At 42.0% G+C, this 18,583-nt stretch overlaps 1 protein-coding gene across 1 annotated transcript in view; it reads left to right on the forward strand.

The window, feature by feature from the left end:
• Positions 1-4,139: 4,139 nt before the first annotated feature.
• The window catches only part of CARD11 (caspase recruitment domain family member 11), a 43,456-nt gene continuing 29,012 nt past the window's right edge, over positions 4,140-18,583 (forward strand). The window contains exon 1 of the mRNA XM_018067289.1: positions 4,140-4,267. Coding sequence (XP_017922778.1) covers positions 4,255-4,267 — 13 coding nt within the window. The 5' untranslated portion in view covers positions 4,140-4,254. The remainder of the gene's footprint in view (positions 4,268-18,583) is intronic.

An 18,583-nucleotide genomic window follows, 5' to 3' on the forward strand; every position in this document is an offset into this window, starting at 1 on the left:
TGTGCCCAGGCATGCAGGAGAAATGCAATATATTAGTTCTCAAATCACTAGTTTGTGAAATGCGTTTCTGGTATCCAGGGACTTTCAGGACTGTTACTCTGATAAGGAGTCAAGGGCAGTCTCCTCATGGGCTGGGATGGATCTCTGGGGAGAAGAAGGGGATAGAAGAAAAGGAGCAGCAGATTAAGAGCTGGATAGTTTCGTGTTTCTTTACTTCCAAGTGCTGATATTTTTTTAACTCTTCGGTCTGCAGCTATTTAAAGCTCTGTGGCAGCTTCTGTTCTGACTTACAGCCTCTCCTGAGCTGATGAATCACCTCTGTAAAAAGGCCTTCTGTAGGAAGTCATGGTGTAGAAGGAGAACCTTCCACTGTAGGAAGTTTAAGAATGAGAAGAAGAGAAACTTTCCATAGATTTCATACCAATCAAAATGTCATGGTATGAACATCCCCGTGAGCAAAATACTTAGGAGGCCAGCAACAACGTGGAGGAGTATCTGAGATTCCAAATCTTCTCCTCTGTTTGATCACCCTAGTGGAATAATAGAATAATGTAGAAATTTTGCTGGCTTTTTTTATGCAAGGATCCCAAAGTGAAAGCCTGGAGGAAGGGAAGGTGCAGCACCACCAAAGGGCTTAACGTGCATTTGTTGTTCAGGTTATACCATTAGGGCTCAGATCCTGCAAAATCAGAGTGATTGGAAGGAACTAAATATGCCCTTCTTTTCTGAAGTCTCTAGGGAAGAGGGAGACAACAAATACACCAGGTGTGTCCTTCCAGGTGATTTTCATAAACAATAAATTTATTGTTTCCTATACCAAGTTTAATGAAAGGAGTTTGAGAAGCCATAACCAACAAAAAAATAACAAAAAAAACGAAGCATTGTTTATTGTTACCCCTTAACTGGACAGCTTGTTAAACTGAAAATTCCAGTGGATTTTTTTTATTATTGTAAAAAAAAGAAACAGATGACAAAGACAGGTATATTTTTGAGGAAATTCCTTTCTCTGACCAAAAAAGAAAGGAAATTTTCCTGCTCAGAACTCTACTAGTCAAGATCCTAGACCCTACATTTGGGTCAGGAAAGCCCACGATTCAAACTCTGCAGCTTTTTGCTGTATTTCAGGTGGTGCACCTGAATTTCCTTGTATTTTCTGGTTGGCAAACAGAACATAATTATTTTCTACACTTACATTGTGTGAAACACATAACTTCAGTCCACCAGCCTCGAGGAACTGTAACCTCACCATAACACTTTTATAGCTTGAGAGAGTTTTTTATAACCGAAAACTGGGATTAAGACTGTAAATTCTTATAAGAAAAAGTTGATGCTCAGTTACATGTGGCTTTGTGATTGATGGCTGGATCCTGCTCAGCTAATCTCAGTTTGCCAGTAAAGCCTTTATGACTATGAGAATTTTAGGTCCTTTGAGTTTCAGTGATAGATTCCTTAAAGCTGCTCAGGCTTCACTGGATAATTGCTTCATCTCTAGGGCACCACTTTAGGCCCAGGGAAATGTGGGATCTCCTTTAAAACAGTTGTTGAACTTTTTGAGCTGTTTGTAATCTACAACATTAAAAAAACCCCAAAAAACCAAAAGCAAAAACAGGAACAAATGATACCTGACCCCCTGCTCGGCTCCGTAGGGCGGTTTCAGAGTGTGCTGTCTGACACCTTGTTTGCCAAAGAAGCCAAGGACAGAAGGAGAAAGCTGTAATGAGACTTGGTGAGTCTTGATTTGAATTTCTAGCATGTTTTTCCTTTCAGGTTGGGAACCATGTGTGGAAGATCTGTGGGTTTTAAATCGAAGTGCAGCCACAGAGTTTCTCTGGTTGTGCTTAAAATGGTTCCTCTGTTGCATGCACGAATCAGCTTCCTCTGTGAAAGCAGCAGAAAGCTTGACTCAAAAGTAATATATTGGCTTTGACTGAATAATTGTAGTCCATGATTCTTACAGTTCTGTTTCACAGTATTTTCCCCAAAATATCACTTTCCCCCCATCAGAAATTGCAGAACTTCACCTGTGCTGTTGTCACATGGATAGATTTTTTTTGGCTGCTCAAAGCAGGAGGATTTCCTGCACCTTGTCACATGCAGCTCCAAGTTTGTTCAACAGGGAATTTTGGTAAAGTTGCATGTGAATATCAGTAACCCAAAACAGTATAGTCCTCACTGGAAAAAAATTGATAGGGACATAGTGTGTTCTGCTATTGTTCAGCCAGAGACAGAAATTCCTGCCTTCCTTAATCTTGGAGAAATCTTGGTTTAGAGAACTGTAATTCCTTCCAGAATTCCTTTCAGTATCAACTTGACAGATAAACTTACACCCTCACTAGTGCAGGTACAAACATGTGAAACTAGAGAAAAAATCAGGGAGAACTGAGGCAGAGCTGCTCTCCACATTTTGCTCCCTCATGATTTTCGCAGGATTCAGGCTTTCAGTTTGCTAAGAACACTTTTGCATGTTATTGTAACAACACTTTGAGCCATGTATTTTCTCCCTCACATTTCCTCTTCTCACTTTATCATCTCACTTCCTCCATTCTGTTGTCTTTGACGCCCCTGTATCCTTTGATAGTTTTTCCACTGTTCTTTTACACTTATTTCCGTTTGTTGTGTTTTCTTTTATTCTCTACCAACTATTTTTTCCTTTCTCATTCTCTTACTCCATTACTGTCATCGTGCTTTTCCACTCTCCACATTCCTAAGTTATCTATCATATGTCGCTTATGCTTATTATCCCTTGTGTTTCTGCTTTTATTTCTGTGATTTCCTCTCAGGAAATAAAAACACATCCATATATACATAGTTGCTTTCTTCTGGTCACCCTCAAAGAAAAACAACCTCGCAAAAATTCAGGGAGCAGAATGTATTCCAGACTGGTGAGCTTTGCAATCACCCTCACAAACACACATCCTTATTACACTCATATAACTCTTCCTTCAAGTGGTCTTTTCTCTGATCCTCACACATCCAGAAACTATTCCTGACTCCGGTGAGGCTTCACCTGTGCACATCTGCCCGGTGCAAAGGTAAAGCCTCGGGAGCAACCGGGACCACAACGGCATCTGTGCCTTGTTTTCCCCCTTGGGATTAAATAGGCACCAGCAGAACAGGAACCAGCACATCATGCAAGGTGTTCAGGCTTAGGATCCCTGAGCGGGGTGGCAGCAGCACTGAAGGATGTTTCTAGAAGTGATGGTGACTCCTCGTCCCACAGTGAGGGCAGGGACTGGCTCCGGTTGCTTTGCCTGTGGTGGGAGGCTCCTGGTTGCAGCCTAGAGGTGAATGTCCTCGGTGAGACCCACCAACAGGGGGGTTTGCATGTTGGCCTTAAGCCTGGAGTCCAGCACTGAAGCAATACAAGATACTGTGGCTTCTTTGTGCCGGCAAAACTTCCTTTGGAAAATGCATTGTTTAAATTATCATTCAACTGCAAAATAATCTAATGCATAAAGTAAACCCTGTTGACTACCTTTCTAGCAGAAGCACCTACTAATAAAATAGATGGTTTCTTGAAAAAACTTTGAAACCTCGGGAAAACCCAGAACTCCTTCTGCCTGGAACTGTTGTTCTTGAAACTGTTTTCTTCAGTTCTTTCTTTCTTTTTCCTTTCCCTCCTGCTTTCCACCAGCGTGTGCCCTGAGACACTCTGTGGTGGGAGAGGCAGAGCAGCAGCAAGGCTGGCATTCAGCATGTCCCCTTTTGGCTGAGGGAACATGGAATTCTGGAGAGCTGGAAGCGAGGCAGTGGAGCCAGGCTGCTTTCTCTGTCTGAGCCAGGCTTTGCACTGCCACCACCTCTGCCCACTGCTCTTCCCAGGGAAGGGGCAAAGGTGCCCCTTCATTTGCTTGCACGGTGCTCGGGGCTCTGCTGTCACCTGTGTGCAGAGTCATTTGCAAACAGGCTCTATCGCTGGGGAGCAGAAATGTGTTTTTTTCAAACCCTAAGCAGATTTATAGTCTGGTTTCCTGTCAGATCTTTGCATTTTCCTTCTCTGCCCCTCCCAGTCTCTGACACACTTTTTCTTACTTTCTGTGTGGCTCTTTGCTCATTCTGACACCGGTGCACCAGATTCTCCTGAAACTTTTGTCCTTAAGGGGCCAGGGGTTGCTTTGCTCCTTGTGTTTCCTTTACTTTTCAACTGCTGCAGAGCACAAATAACCTCTCCAAGGCTCTTGGAAATACAATTGCATGGAGGCAACGTAGAGAGTTTCAGCCTGCAGCAGCTGCAGCGAGACAGCCCGGTCACTCATGAGCACCCAAGGTAAGTAAAGCAGCTGTCAGAGCAGCTCCACCTCCCTGACCAGCACAGAACTTGGCTCTGACCACTGCAAGTTCCACCTTTTGTTGGTTTTGAGTTGATTTTCAAGACAGTGTTTCTTTGGAAGTGGCTGCGTTCGCATCTTCCGTGCCCCCAACAGCGACCATCCTTGGAGCCCCGGGTTCAGGGAGGCAAACAGGCTGTGGCTGGAGGTGCAAACGTGTTCTTAAAGGAGGAGTCCACTGGGAAGGAGAGTTGACATGGAGGTCTGGAGAGGGCAGATGAAAGGACTGGTCTGCAAGGAATTTCTGGTTCTGCCCATAATGTGTTGTGCCTTAGCCTTTTCTTTAAATCTCTTCACTGAGATTTGTGATTTCTGTCGACTAATAAATCTTTCTTGTTCTTTTTTTTCTCTTTTAATCTGTTCTTCACACTTCCTTTATTCTATTCTCAACCCTACATATCTCTTATTATCTTTTTCACCATCTTCTTATGCCTGTTTTTCATCAAGTGTGTTTTCTGTGTGACAAACATTTCCCTTGTTGGTTCCTTTCCTTTCCCTCTGCCTTCTCTTTCATGCCTGTGCAAGACTGTACATCCTCCTCCAAGTTCTTAATCTTTGTCTCCTTCCCCTCTGTCAGTTCCTTCTTGTTCTGGTGTTCTCCTTTCCCAGTGCTCCTCTAGCTTCACACACACACTCCTACTTCCCGCTCCATCCTCTCTCATGCACATTGTGTATTTTGCACACACAGTGGTGTTGTCTTTCCACTGGGTTGTCCTTGCACACACATCTCTGTTCTGTCTGTCATGTACATGTGCAGGATTTGCAGGTTTGGGGGGTGCATCCCAAAATACAAGACTTCTACGCTTCCTTCCACTTCTCAGACTCACATTTAGTCATTCACAGCAAATAACCACTGTCATCCTGTGGCTCTGTTTCTGTCTCAAAACTATAACACCTATAACACCCCTCTGCTTCCTCTCCACTCCCAAACACAGCATGCCCTGACTTTGTGTATTCTATCCCTTCTCTTTCTACTATCCCACTCCTTCCTACCTCCTCACTACAACTCTCCATCAGGTTTCTCTACCTGTTTTTATCTTGATGTTGCATTCAAATTAGGAGGAACTACTGATGCATATGGGCTTACTTTCTGCTGCCTTACCATGCCCACTGTGTCCTTGCAGATAAAGTGGAGGAACTATTGCAGTCTCCCAGCTCCCCTTTCCTCTGCAGACTATGCAACCTGCAGCAGAGGAAGAGCTTAGCAATGAGATTGAAAGTAGATGAAAAAATGCAAATTGTCTTTGGAAAGCTGTAAAAAAAGCAGTTCTAGTGGTTCATAAGCCTTTTTACTAAACTTAATAAACTTTTTGACTTCCTGCCCCACAGCAGAACTTCTGGTCTGACATTTGGTGGAGTTTTTGTCTTGTTGATTCCCTGTGGAATCCTTGTGGGATTCCAAGTCTCAGAGGTTGAGGTTCTCAACTTTAAGGCTGTGGTGGGAGTAACTTTGCTCCTAGGATCTGGAAACAGTTCATTTCTTTTATACCAGATATATTGGTGAGTCACCAAGATCAGGCATGGCTGAAAACTGCATCCAAGGACAATAGCTGGTATTATTCCTTGCTGAATTTTGTAAACTTTGAATCAGATGTGACAAATAAGTACATTTCTTTGATGAAGCATTTTAGCCTCACCTTCTAAAGCAGGACCATTGAGACCGAAGATTTATTTCTGTGGATGTTCCAGTGCAGGCTTTTGGGAACTGAGGAAGGATCACTTATTAAACTCAGCTGAATTAATAAGAGAATTATTATGTGGGAGAATTCTCTTTAGCGATCTGTCCTGCTCTCTCAAATTGTCCCTCTCCTTATGAGTGAAAGGAGCTTAAATTTTATGTTTGCAATTATAATATATCCTTTCTGATTCAGAGCTGAAAACTGTGGCCTTTGAGCTGTGAGTATTCTCTTCTGAATACAGAAATGGGTACATTAAAATATCTTTGCCTTTCGGATCTTGCAAAAAGTCCGCAAGTCTAGAACAATAAAATAAGAGCTCATTTTATACACAGAGGTCTAACATGACTCTTTCTTACTTTGTTACAAGTCACCTTGTGCTGTGAATAGCACTTGTGTTCCTTTGAGTCATTCTACAAAACTTGTTGATTTTGTGCTTTTCTTTTCTTCAGCATTTTGTGCCCTCATTACTGGTTCTTTTTGTAAAGGCTTGATGTCTCCCAGAAATAAACTGACTGAGCCAACATCTCTCTCTTCCTCCTTTTTCTTTTGCATCATGATAGTTTGCTGTATACTGTGTTAAAAATAGGCATTGTCCAAGTTGGGCTGTGACATTTTCAAGAGGATCTGGAGCCAGAAATTTTATTTTTCTGTGTGTGTGTATGTCTAGTTTCTTGAATCATGTGTCTGGCAGAGAAGAAATTTCAGCTGGAAAGAGCCTGGGAACTTTCTATCCTACCCAGCAAATCCTGTATTGAAAGAACCAACCTCAGAACAGAAATTCAGAATCATGTTTGACTCCCTGTTCTTTTGCAAATAATGATTTCCAATTAGATTTTACTCTGAATTAAGAGAACAATAAACTTTCAACATGTGTGAAAAGAGAGAACCATCTGACTGCATGTATCTCTTAAAATTAAAGGCAATTTGAACCTTCTATGGAAGGATATATCCCAAATAACTGGGATGTGCTGAAGAAATCTGAATGCCATGTACCAAACCACCTTGGTTTATCTGCTGTTCCTTGGTGAAGCTTTTCATCAGGTATATGGAATGATTGCTCAGAGAGGATGAAATCCATAGAGATCCTGAGGTCTCCCAATATCATGTCTCTGTTACTGAGAGAGAACAAGGTACCCACTTGTTAGCAGATGCCTCAACTCTCTCTTTGATATTGAAATACATGTTTCATCAAATATAAATCCTTCACTTAGATGTGGTCATTACGTGTGTAACTGTGGAATTTGACTTATGGCAGCTTTCTTTGTCAGCAGCCTCCATAGCAGTCTAAACTTAAAAGCCCAAGGAATATGGGACCAGGCCTTGTGATTTTTAAACTGGAGGGCGAAACCATAAACCTCACCAAATTTAGTCAACTGTTGACACTGGTATCAGAGAGAAATTCTTTCTCTCGCCTGTTTTGTCCCTGCTGTCTGTAGGATTTGCATTTGCAGAACACTGTCTGCTCTGCTGCAAATCCAGTATCTGCAGTGAATCTGCAATTCCTCTTTCAGAACAAACGATGGGGTTTTCTCAGGTGTACATGTAATAAGATTCTCCACTTCCTCCCTTCCCCCAAATTCTCTCTTAAGTGCTGCCTTCACCCTCTAGTCTGGGTCAGTTATTTAATGGCAATGAACATTTTCAAGGAAGGTAACCTTTCTGCTTGTGATTTGTTCAAGGACTCTGGAATTATAATGGTTGCTGTCAAATGTGTATAATTGGTCTCTGTGGCACACATCCAACTGGTGATAAAAGCTTCCTTCTCTCTGCTGCTTTTGTCTGTATTCTCTCCCTATATCATCCTCTCACTTCTGCTCCTCTCAGGCAAGAGGAGAAGACAGTGCCAGGCTGTTTAAAGTGCAGTTTGACAAAGCAGCAGCTCTGCCATATTCCCTGTCAGGAGTGTCCCAGCTGTGGGCAGTGAGTTTGGCTGGAGGTTTGCTCACTGACTTGGGTTAAACATGAAGGTCTTCTCTGAACTTTGATTTCTAACACTTTTCTTCCTTCATAACCTTCTGCCAAATAGTTGGGCTCTAGGAATGGTGATAGTTTGTGAGTACCATGAATTCTCATGCTTAATGATCTACATGGGGTGCCTGTAACATTTCACCAGCAGGTAAGAACTTTGTACTTTCTCGTACAAAAAGCAAACACACGGGGTTTTTTTTTCACAGCCTGTAAGAGCACACTACTTACAGCACCAAAAATTGGCAACCTGGTGTGCACTGTCTGCTGCTGAACATGGAGTGAGGAGAATATTCCTGTTAAGTTAGTCCTGCAAAACCCCTTTTATCTTCAGGGCTGGATGGGGCATTACTTTCTGATGCCATCTACTTCAGTGAATCTGTTTAGCAGCTCAAGAGGCAAAAGAAATTTGTCAAATCTCTCTGGAAATCTGTCAGAAATGTCAAACGGAATGCTATAACATTCTGGTTTTGTCAAAAGGATAAATGTATATACAGCTGTGTATGTGATATTATTTGCAGTAATTGTTGCCTCAGTGAATTTGTCTGTGTGAAGTAACTTGGAATGGTGTTAAGGGATGTTTGTTCTGGTCCCTGAGGCCAGTTTGGCCTTACACAAAGATACCTGTTATTTGCCCAAGTCAATCCTGGTTTTTGTAGTTCAGGGGAGAATCAACTTCAGTGTAGCCAAGGAAAAGATTCCCACCAGCCTCCTGAGCACTGGGTGTTTGCTGGCAAATTCTCCTCAGGTTGTAATTGAGATGCTGAAGAGTAAATGTAACATAAGGTTTCTGTTTAAACTGGGATAAGGATTTTGTTTTTGCTTTTTGAATGCAGAAAAGGCTGTGTGCTAGCAGTACATATCTGGTTATCATTAGCAGTTAATGGATTGTTTCAATTTCATTTTTATAGCTCTATATGTGTATAAACATTTCCAATCTATCTGTGCCCATATTTGAAATCAGGATGAGTATGTTTAATAGGTTGTTACACATACTTAATATATTTGAGCACAAAAGTAAGTTCCTCCAAGGTTTGAAACACTAATAAAGACACCTTTCAAATATTTCCTTCTGGAAATTTTGATTCCTGAGAAAAATGGGAAAACACCCAAAGGCTGTTTTAACTTGTTTTCTGAAGATTAAACCAAATACATTTCCAAACTACAGTGGAAATGGTGATTGAAACTTTTCTCCTTGATCATGAACGGAGAGATTATCACATAATAAGATCATTTGAAAGCTTTTGGCTTTTAAATCTCAATTAAAATACCCGTGACCTACACTACTCACTGATCAAGCAGGTCCATTCATAGAGTCTGTGTTTAAAAGAACTTTCCTCCCTGGTTGCAATTCTGACCCAAAGTCTACTGGTGCATCCCAGTCTTTCACAAGAACAGTGTCACAGTGTCTTTCCAGCATCTGCTTCCTGCATCTCTGTTTCCTGGCTTTTTCTGAGTCATAGAATTATTTGGGTTGGAAAAGACCTTTAAGATCTCTAAGTCAGACCATTAACCCAGCACTGCCAAATCCAACACTAAATCGTGCCTCTGAGCATCACATCAAGGTAGTTGCCATTCCGTATGTTTTTTGAGGTAATTAGTGAGATCATCAAACTTATTTCACTAATGATTTGCACTGACTGAAAATATAAATTTCCATAAATTTTCCCCACCACCTTAACTGTTGCTGAGCTGATTTTCTCCTGAGAAAAAAAACCCCAAGCTTAAGATAAGACTCTTCCCTGCTACTGCATTGCTGTTCTTCCTTCACAATTCCTACCAAAGTTAAGTCAGAATACATCTCAATATTTGATTGTTTGAGAAGATTTTGGGTGTGTTTCATCCTTTCAGTAACAGATTCCTGTATTTCCAGTTACATATTTTTCAGGAACACCCAAGACTAACAGGTTTTATTGTAGAAGGTTTCATTTCCTTCTGTCTTTTATTCTCTCATTTTTGCAATTTATGCCATGAAAGATATCAATGCAGTATGAAACAGAAAATATTTAAACTTTTGTGTTTAAGGGAAGAAAAGAGTGTGTTTTCCTTTGGCTTGAGTTGTTTGAGAAAAATTAAGGAGTTTTACGTTTCCTGTAAGGCTGGAAACACTGAATCTGTTGGGTTTTTTAATCTGCAAGTCCGTGGCCTGAAGGAAAAGTGATACTTGGGTATTTTCATATAGAGTGTTGCACTACAGAATGGTGGGTTTGTGACTCATCCATATCCATACTGAGAGCAGCTTCCAGGTAGTTTTGCTGGATTAAATGCTATTGACAGCAACACCTTCACTGAATCACTGAACAACAAGGGTTGCACACCTGGGAGGATGGTGTCTGGCTCGATATTTGCCTTAGAAGCCATGTAAGAATATGGTATCAGGAAGGATGGAAGTTTTTCACCTGCAAGGAACAATGGGAAAATGCTGTGTCTGAGACAGAAATGATCAGAATTTGAATGCCCTTTTGAAGGCTGTGGATTTATTGAGAAGCTACTGATACACTGTAGTATGTGCTGCAATGCAGGAAAATGTAAACTCGTTGCAACTGCATCATTATAGCATGATAATAGTGCAGAAATCCAGAGCTATTTGAGCAGGATGATATTAGAAATCTTGGATGTATTTAGAAATCTTGGCTATTAAATATAATGCTGTCAGCACAGGTCTAGCAGAGTCTCTGCACAAAGGGAGTGAACGTAAAGATGATTTGAACATTCAACTGCTGTGAGGAAAGAACATGAGAAAAGGCACAGGGTGGTTTGTTATTGCTCCTTTTGTCCTCACAAGACATCCTAAGCCCTCTCTCCCCTCAAACTGACCGGTTTGTCTGACTCACCTCACTTGTCTTGTTTAATATCTCCTTTCCTCTTCCTCCCTGATTCTGATTCCCAGCCCATATAAGGCAGATGCATCAGGTGAGAGAAGGGAACTGCCAAACTTCTCTCTGTACAGCAGACTCCAGAGCTGAAGGCATCAGTCACCTCCTTTGTGACTGATCCTCAGGGAAATGAAGCAAAGCATCAAGCACAGCAAATCAAGAAAAAACTCTGCGTGAAGGTAGAGAGAGGCCATTGTGCCTTGGCAAGGGCTCTGACCTCACTGACAGAGTCTTATGTTCAGCTGGGATATTCTTCCACTTCTTTTCTCCTGTGGAGAATGCTTAACACAAACAGTTGGCTGCACAGTACAGGTTGTTCAGGTTGTTGTACTGGGTTTCAGACAATGTGGTCCAAAACTGACCCTCTGGCTGCGCATCTAGAGCTGCTGGAAAGGGTCAGGTCAGAGCATCAGGTTCTGTGGGCTGGGCAATGACACATCCTGACCTTCTGTATTATGTTCTTTGTGGGTAAAAATGAATTCCTGCCCACCTTCCCCCTCCCCTCATGAAGGCATGAACTCTGTAACCTCAGACCAGAAATCTGTTCTACCACAAATTTGACCTTATGCAAGTCCAAGAGAAAATGCCCAGCTGTCTGTTCCTTAAACCAGCAATCCTTATTTCCTCCAGAGAAAAACCCAGTGAGTGGAATGAACGCCTTCTGATGGTTGGATGTGGGTTCTAAGCCACCAGCTGGACCATTCTGTCCTGAAAAGGAACAGCAACATTTTTGGCTAAGTGCCAAAAGCTTGCACATAAAAATCCAAAAGGAGCATATGGTTATTGCTTTAAACTTACCTTATTCTTTTAAAATATACTTTACCAGAATTATTCATTTCAGATTCTCAAACTGTGGAGTGAGAAAGTTTAAGTTCCTTTTTTTTTTCCTTGCTAGGGTGAGTGACATCATAAATATTAGAAAGAAACAAAGAGTTATTTCAGGAATTTGGACTGGGATAAGTTTGATTTATAGAGACTGACGTCACCACTCCACTGAAGACACCAGGGGCTGTGATGTTTGAAGAAAGCTGTTTGTCCTTGCTCAGCTCACCTCAGCTCTACCAATCACCTCATCACCAGCATTGCTGATAAAATGTCCAGTGTTCCCCAAGTCAGTCTTGGCAATGACATCTCTGGGTTGTGGCTGTTTGCTACTGCAAGTGAATGACCATGTAACAGCAATATAAAATTGTCCTGATGTGTTTAAGTAACCAGGACCAGCACTAATAAAACCCTTTTTACCCCAGAGAATTGAGAGCAGCCAAGGGGCAATGCCCACTCACAGAGTTACTCCTCAAGCTCTTCTAGCAATCTGGGAATTATTAGTAATTAGTGGCTCTCAGGACAGGTCCTGTAAACACTTCCTCCCACACTGACTTGCTGTGAACAATTTCAGTGTGAGTCTAAGGAGAAAGTACACTTTTGTGGTTACTGCAGCTCAGCAGCCCTTGCAGAGCTCTCCCACGGTCCTTGCCCTCGTCCCCACGAGTCCTGTCTCCTGGGATGGTCTGTGTGAGGTGCTCCCTCTCCCAGGCTCCTCGTGGAGCAGCAGTAGGACACCTGTCCCTGCCTTCAGCCCAGGTAACTGTGCTGCTGAGCAGGGGAATGTCCTCGTGTGACCCCCTCACACTGACGTGGGTGGGCAAAGTCAGAGCAAGAGCTCCTGACCTCTCGAGAACTGCAGAGAGAAGATGGCAGAGATACCTCACAGTGACAGAACCTCACCAGCAATGCCACCCTCGGTGCTGATGTCAGCCAGGACGTGGCTTCTAGGAGTGCTAACAATGAAAAGGCTGGCCACTTTCCTATTTGAAGAGGCTTTTAAAATTCTCCATATGCTTCCTTTAAAAAAATTCCTTTAATCTTCCTGATGTTTGCAGTACCCTGGAGAATAATGAGAGTTCTCTTCTCAGTTGATGAGTCTATTGCTTTTACAGGATTGGAAACACTTGCTGACCTGAGTAGCTTATGACAAAACAGGATTTTTAATTCAGATCCAACTTGCTCTGCCTTGCTTCTTTTTCTAATCCAGAGTGAACCTTATCTATTGTTATTTTGTATTTCACATGATGCTGGAGTAATTACTGCCACAGAGGATAGAAGGGCCTTGCTATCAGAGAAGGAGACCTGTGAACACAGCACATCATTCTTAAAATACCTGAAACGTGGGTGGAGGAGAGCAGGAGTTAAACTGGCTCCTGCATAACACTTGTTTTGTTTTATACTTTGTGTTCCATCCCTGGGCCTAATTCCTCAGTCTTGTCTTCCGTGGTGACTTCGTTAGCAATGAGATGCTAATTAAATTTCATATTTACGATTAGAAAATAAAATCACTGGACCTTTTTTTAAATATATTTTTATGAGTTTTGGCTCAGTTAGCTGAGTCAGCAGCATGGATTCTGCAAGGCTGAACTCACCGGCTTTGGGGGAAAAAAAAAAGATAAATAGAGCAACTAATGATGAAAGGAGAGTCTAATCTAAAACCTCATACAGTTTCTACACTGTATTAGCTTTTGAGCATAAGAAAAATAAATTTGGTTTGGTTCCTCCTAGAAATAAATACTGTTAGTCATGTAGAAAGAACCCTTCTTTTATTATGTCTTAGAGGGTTCAAAGCTTAAAATGTCACTTAATTCTTAAAATCTCAGCTGTGGCTGTAGACAACAGGCTGAAAAGGGGTTGATGCATCAGCAGTGTTTGCCATCAACTGTTAGCTGGCAAAATATTTATTTCACAGCTTCAGAAGGGTTAGACTTAACACAGGTAAGTGCTGACACACGGCATCTGCCCCCTTCCCTGTGGAATGTGTACTGCTGGAGAGTTTATCCAACACCAGAGAATCAGAGCTACCTAAATACTGCTGCCAGCCAGATTTATAGGCACTATATAGAGCAGTTCCCTATTCATGTAAAAATTAGCACCTCACAAAGCTTTAAAGGCCCATTTTCCAATACTTAGAATTTGAAGGATGTTCCAGTTGTGAGAAGATTTTTGAAAGGGCTCAGCTTCAATTTAGGCGTGTACAAAAGACCTGATTTTAAGAAGTGTTTAACGCTCAGCAGCTCTGTGATTCATAGCACTATCTTAGCCCACACTCTGAGGCAAATCTTACAAAAATCTGGCCATTTATTTTGACGCCTAAATACCACCTGCACTCTTTGAAAACCTGACCCTAATTACGAGCTGTGCCCTTGAGTGGGAATGAGAAATAGGGGAAATCAATCCTGCGTGGGAGCCATTTGCTGGTGCTCATCTCGTGTGTAACCTCACTGCAGACACAAATGCAACACTGCTTTTAAAACTGAGCCTTTTCTGCACATTCTGCAAATGATTTTGTTGTCAGCTTGTGCTCAGGAATTGTTGTGCTTCAAGGCATAAGTTTGGAGAATAAAACACAACTTCCCCTGACTTTGAGTTGGTTACCACCCTTCATAACATCAAATACCTCCTCAAGATCAGGGTTTGGGTGCAAATAATCCTGAAAATCTCGCTTTTGTAATATTGCTTATAGATGCTGTTTAAAAAGCAGCTGCCCATGCCTAAAGACTGGGATGGTCACAAATGGAATGTAATTCTGGCACCACTTCACAATTGTTATTTCCACAAATATTTATTTCCACAGTCAGCAGAGAATTCAGTACAGTTCTCATACTTCTTATGTTGACTTGTGCTCAAGAACCACACCAGGTGAAGACAGATAGTCAGATTTATTGCTATTTTAGTACTTCACTTCTTTGGTCTTTACAAAAAAATACACATTAACCATGAACTGAACCAGCCAGAGTTTCCTGATGAGACCAGAGTTTAGTCTCTTCCCATGGTTAGTTAATTCTTCTGGGATAAATTTTCCACATGAAAGCTTTACAATATTTTATTCTCTATCACCAGAGCAAAGGGCTTAGCTATGGAGAGAGCAACAGAAGATGCTTAATTCCTCCTTGCAATGCTTTGAAGGTAGAAAATATAGAATTGACAAGTATTTGGTATTATCTCTTCCCCAAGACAGCAAGACAAGGTCATGGAGACATTACCACTGCAGAAATAATGTAGAGACAATGTGAAAACAGACAATTTTTGCTTTAAATTGCTGCAGAAGTGACTTACAGGAGCCTTTCTGCAGGATGGAGAGGGAATTGTTTCTCTCTTTTCCAGGGATTGCTTTCCTGCTCTTAATTGCAGCCTTATGGTGAGGTTTCTTTGGTGACATGGCATGGCTGAGAAAACCCAACTGTGCTACCTGCAGGAAAAAGGGACCTGTTTGAGGAGCTCCTCAGGCCCTTCCTGCTCCATGCAGAGCTCACAGCTCTCTGTGGCCGGGACAGCACTTCCTCTAAGACTTTCCTCTGCGGGGGTGTCGTGTTTGAAAGTTACCCACACCCTCTGTTCAGAAGAAAAGGGAAGTAAGGCAGCCCCCAGAATCTTTCTGTCTGCTATTTATAGACAGGAGGCTTGAGAGAGGGGATGGTGGGTGTTGTGTTTCCGGGGCTACGTGACACAGTCCCACAACACTGGTGCAGAAAGAGGACACAGAGCAAGGGGAACACGAGGTGACCAGCAAGCATAGGTGGGAACAACCTATTCATAAAACAAGTACAACCATTTCCATGTGAAAGGAAAACTCTAATTTCCAGAGCTCCTTCTGATTCCTGATGAGGGTTTGCCCTTCCTAGGCCAGGCTGCTGTGATCTCTTGTAGACTTCTTCTTGTCAAACAGCCTCCAATTTTCCTCTGTGTGTGTTGAGCACAGCTGGCTGAGATGTTCATGAAGACTTAAGCAAACCTGCAAGGATTTGGTCAATGAGTAGAGCATCAAGGACCATGGCAGACTGTGACTAGGAGTGAAGTTTACTTCTTCCAGTGACTTTGAGGTGGAAAGGCTACAGGTATTTGTTATATTGGTATGTTTGTTGTTGTTCAAGCTTCAGTGGAGTTGCATGTGCAAGAGAGCAGCCTGTTCTTTGAAATTAGAGTCTGTTTTAAAGAAATAGTTACCAACGGGTCACGAAAAGGAATAATGTGGACATATCTGTTGTCTGTACATGAAGCTGTGCTTTTACATAAAATTATACCTTTGCACAGTGCATTTAAGATATTTAACTGAAGCATATTCTCATCACAATCAGTGCTCTTACAAGTCAGTGAACAGTTTGCATGTGGGTTGTTTTTCATGTGTTTGGAGTAGTTTGTTAAGGTTGATCTTAATATGAAGGTTATGAGAGTTGGCTTCTTATTTGTTCTTTCTTTATATTTTGTGTATTTTGACTAACTGTAGGATTCTTTAACAGCATGAAGCACTGACAGGGGAGGCTTACCTGGCTATTAGGAAAAGGTTCTTCACCAGAGGGTGGTTGGGCACTGGAACAGGCTCCCAAGGGAAGTGGTCACAGCCGGACAGATTTCAAGAAGCATTTGGACAACAACCTCAGGCTCATGGTGTGATCTTTGGGTTGTCCTGTGCAGGGCCAGCAGTTGGACACGATGATCCTTGTGGGTCCATTCCAACTCAGGAGTTTCTATGATTCTTCATGTAGAAGAATCATGTTCTATCTTATTTTCCTGCCATGTTATGAAGCTTGCTATATGAAATATTATTTTCAAACTTTCTTGGGCCATGGTGAATCACAGTGAGATTATCTGGCAGTATTCAAGACTGGAGTGTGACCTTTTCTGTTTTAAGAATGGCCTACACATTTACTGTCAGTTGTTTCTGAATTTGGAGATTGTTAAACCAGAGTGCAGTCCTCTCCTGGAACATGTTCTGCGTTATCCTTTGACTGTTTGGAGACAAGAATATCACCTGCAAAGAGTCATTATCTGAGTGTGTGGAATATGTTCTTCTCTGATGATTTTTTGTTATTTTTTTTAAGTTGTGTAATAGAAGAGTTTGCAGAAAGTGGCAGCTTTTTTAAGAAATGGACTAAGTAGGAGTTTGTTTGGCAGAGCTACACTCCTTTCTCTATTCCTGTTTTATGTTACTTGTGTTAATAGAAGTGAAGTGTTAATAACACCGATAAGAATCAGGCTGGCTGTGCAAGGGTACATATCAAATAATGAACCTTTGTCCTCACCAGGTTCTTATGTAGCTCAGTCCATGGAAATCCCTCCCAACACTCTGTACCACAGAATGTGCTGGGGTTTGTAATGCAAGCACACATTTTAGCAGGACCTGAGGTCATCAAAGCTGTTTTCATCTTTGGGCAACGTGAATTTTTAATTCAGGGTTCCTCCTAAGCACCCAGGACTGTGTGCTTGCCCCCAGCTGTGCCTCTTCCTCCTCCTCCTGAGCTGCTGAGAATCAGTTGTAAAAACAGAGTGAGTTAGTCTCAAGGAAAAATGAACCTGGGACCTGGTAATGACTCCTGAGGCGTTTATTGGGCCAGCACTGTCATGAGCCCTCTGCAGCCTGAGGATGGCAGCTTCTTCCTCAGATCTTGGCTTTCAGCACACATTAGTTGGAAGGAAATGCTTGTGTCAGTAGCTGATGCTCCAGAACAGAGGGCCAGCTCTATAAACATATTTGTCCACTGTCAGCACAGCAATTGCTGTTGCCCTCCTCATCATCATGCAGAGCAGGATGGAGCATGTGCAGATTACAGCATTTGTTAAATGTCAGGTGCTCACTCTCCACTGCTGCTTTGCAAATCCTTTAAAACAGATGCACTGAAGTCCTGTGGTAAATTATTTTTTTTAATTATTTTTCCATTATCTTGATTTGCATGCTCAGAAGTAACACTGATTTCTAATGTGTGGCAGGTCCTTCCCTACTTATTCCCTCATTTGCTTTACACCCCACGTTCCTTGCCTTTGCCTTTACTAAGCCTTTCCTGTTCCCATCTCTGTTTCACTTGTGTTCCTCACTTTCATTCTGAGTCCCCCTCTTTCTAACTTTCTTTTTCTTTTCCTGCTTGCTTTTTATATTTCCTTTCCCCTTGACCTCACCGTTTTTCATCCTCCAATCTTGTCTTTTTCTCCCCTGTTCACTTTTTATCTCCACCTCTCATTGCTCATCTCCCTCATTTCTCATTTAATTTTACATGTATTGTCACTGAAATGGTATCACTGGCAGTTTCTGAAACCTGGGAGTCAGATTCTCAAACAATATGTGAGAACAGAGTAATTTCCATCTAATCACCAGTGCAGGTATTGACACCAGAAGGGACAAATCTCTCTCCATAGGCCCTGGAGGAACCCAGTGACCAGGAGTGGCTTGAAACCAACCTTCAGAGGGCATTCCAAGGTGGGGGTATAAAATGATGGAAGGATGTTTTGAACAGAACATTTGGCATTCACTAGAGAGGAACTAGGTTTCTAAATTAAAACACCTGCCTAATTCAAACTGGTGAGATGGATCCACCCCCCAAAATTGCTCCTCTATCAGTAGTGCTTAGACAGGGTGTTATTGCTGGAGGTAAAACAGCTTCACTGTATGTAGGAAATAGTGACACACAGAAAAGTGACAGTTGTCAAAACATCATTTAACCATATTTGTAGAGGAGTATTTTTCCATCCTCTTTGTTTATTGTTGATAATAAGTGCTCTACAACCACACCTGATTGAGTGCTGCATGTTGGAGGCAGCACAACCTGCTGTGGGTTCGCCATTGAGGCAAAATGAGTCATTTCCTTCCTCCCAGATCAGATGATAGGAACTCTGAGGCTCTGAAGCTGCCAGACTTGAGGAAGATGTAGACTAGACACTCTCAGCAGGTGGAGTGCAAAATGGGAAAGCACAGATC

This window comes from Manacus vitellinus, unplaced genomic scaffold (genome assembly GCF_001715985.3).
Source record: "Manacus vitellinus isolate BGI_N305 unplaced genomic scaffold, ASM171598v3 scaffold_12_pilon, whole genome shotgun sequence".
NCBI classification, from domain to species: Eukaryota; Metazoa; Chordata; class Aves; order Passeriformes; family Pipridae; genus Manacus; species Manacus vitellinus.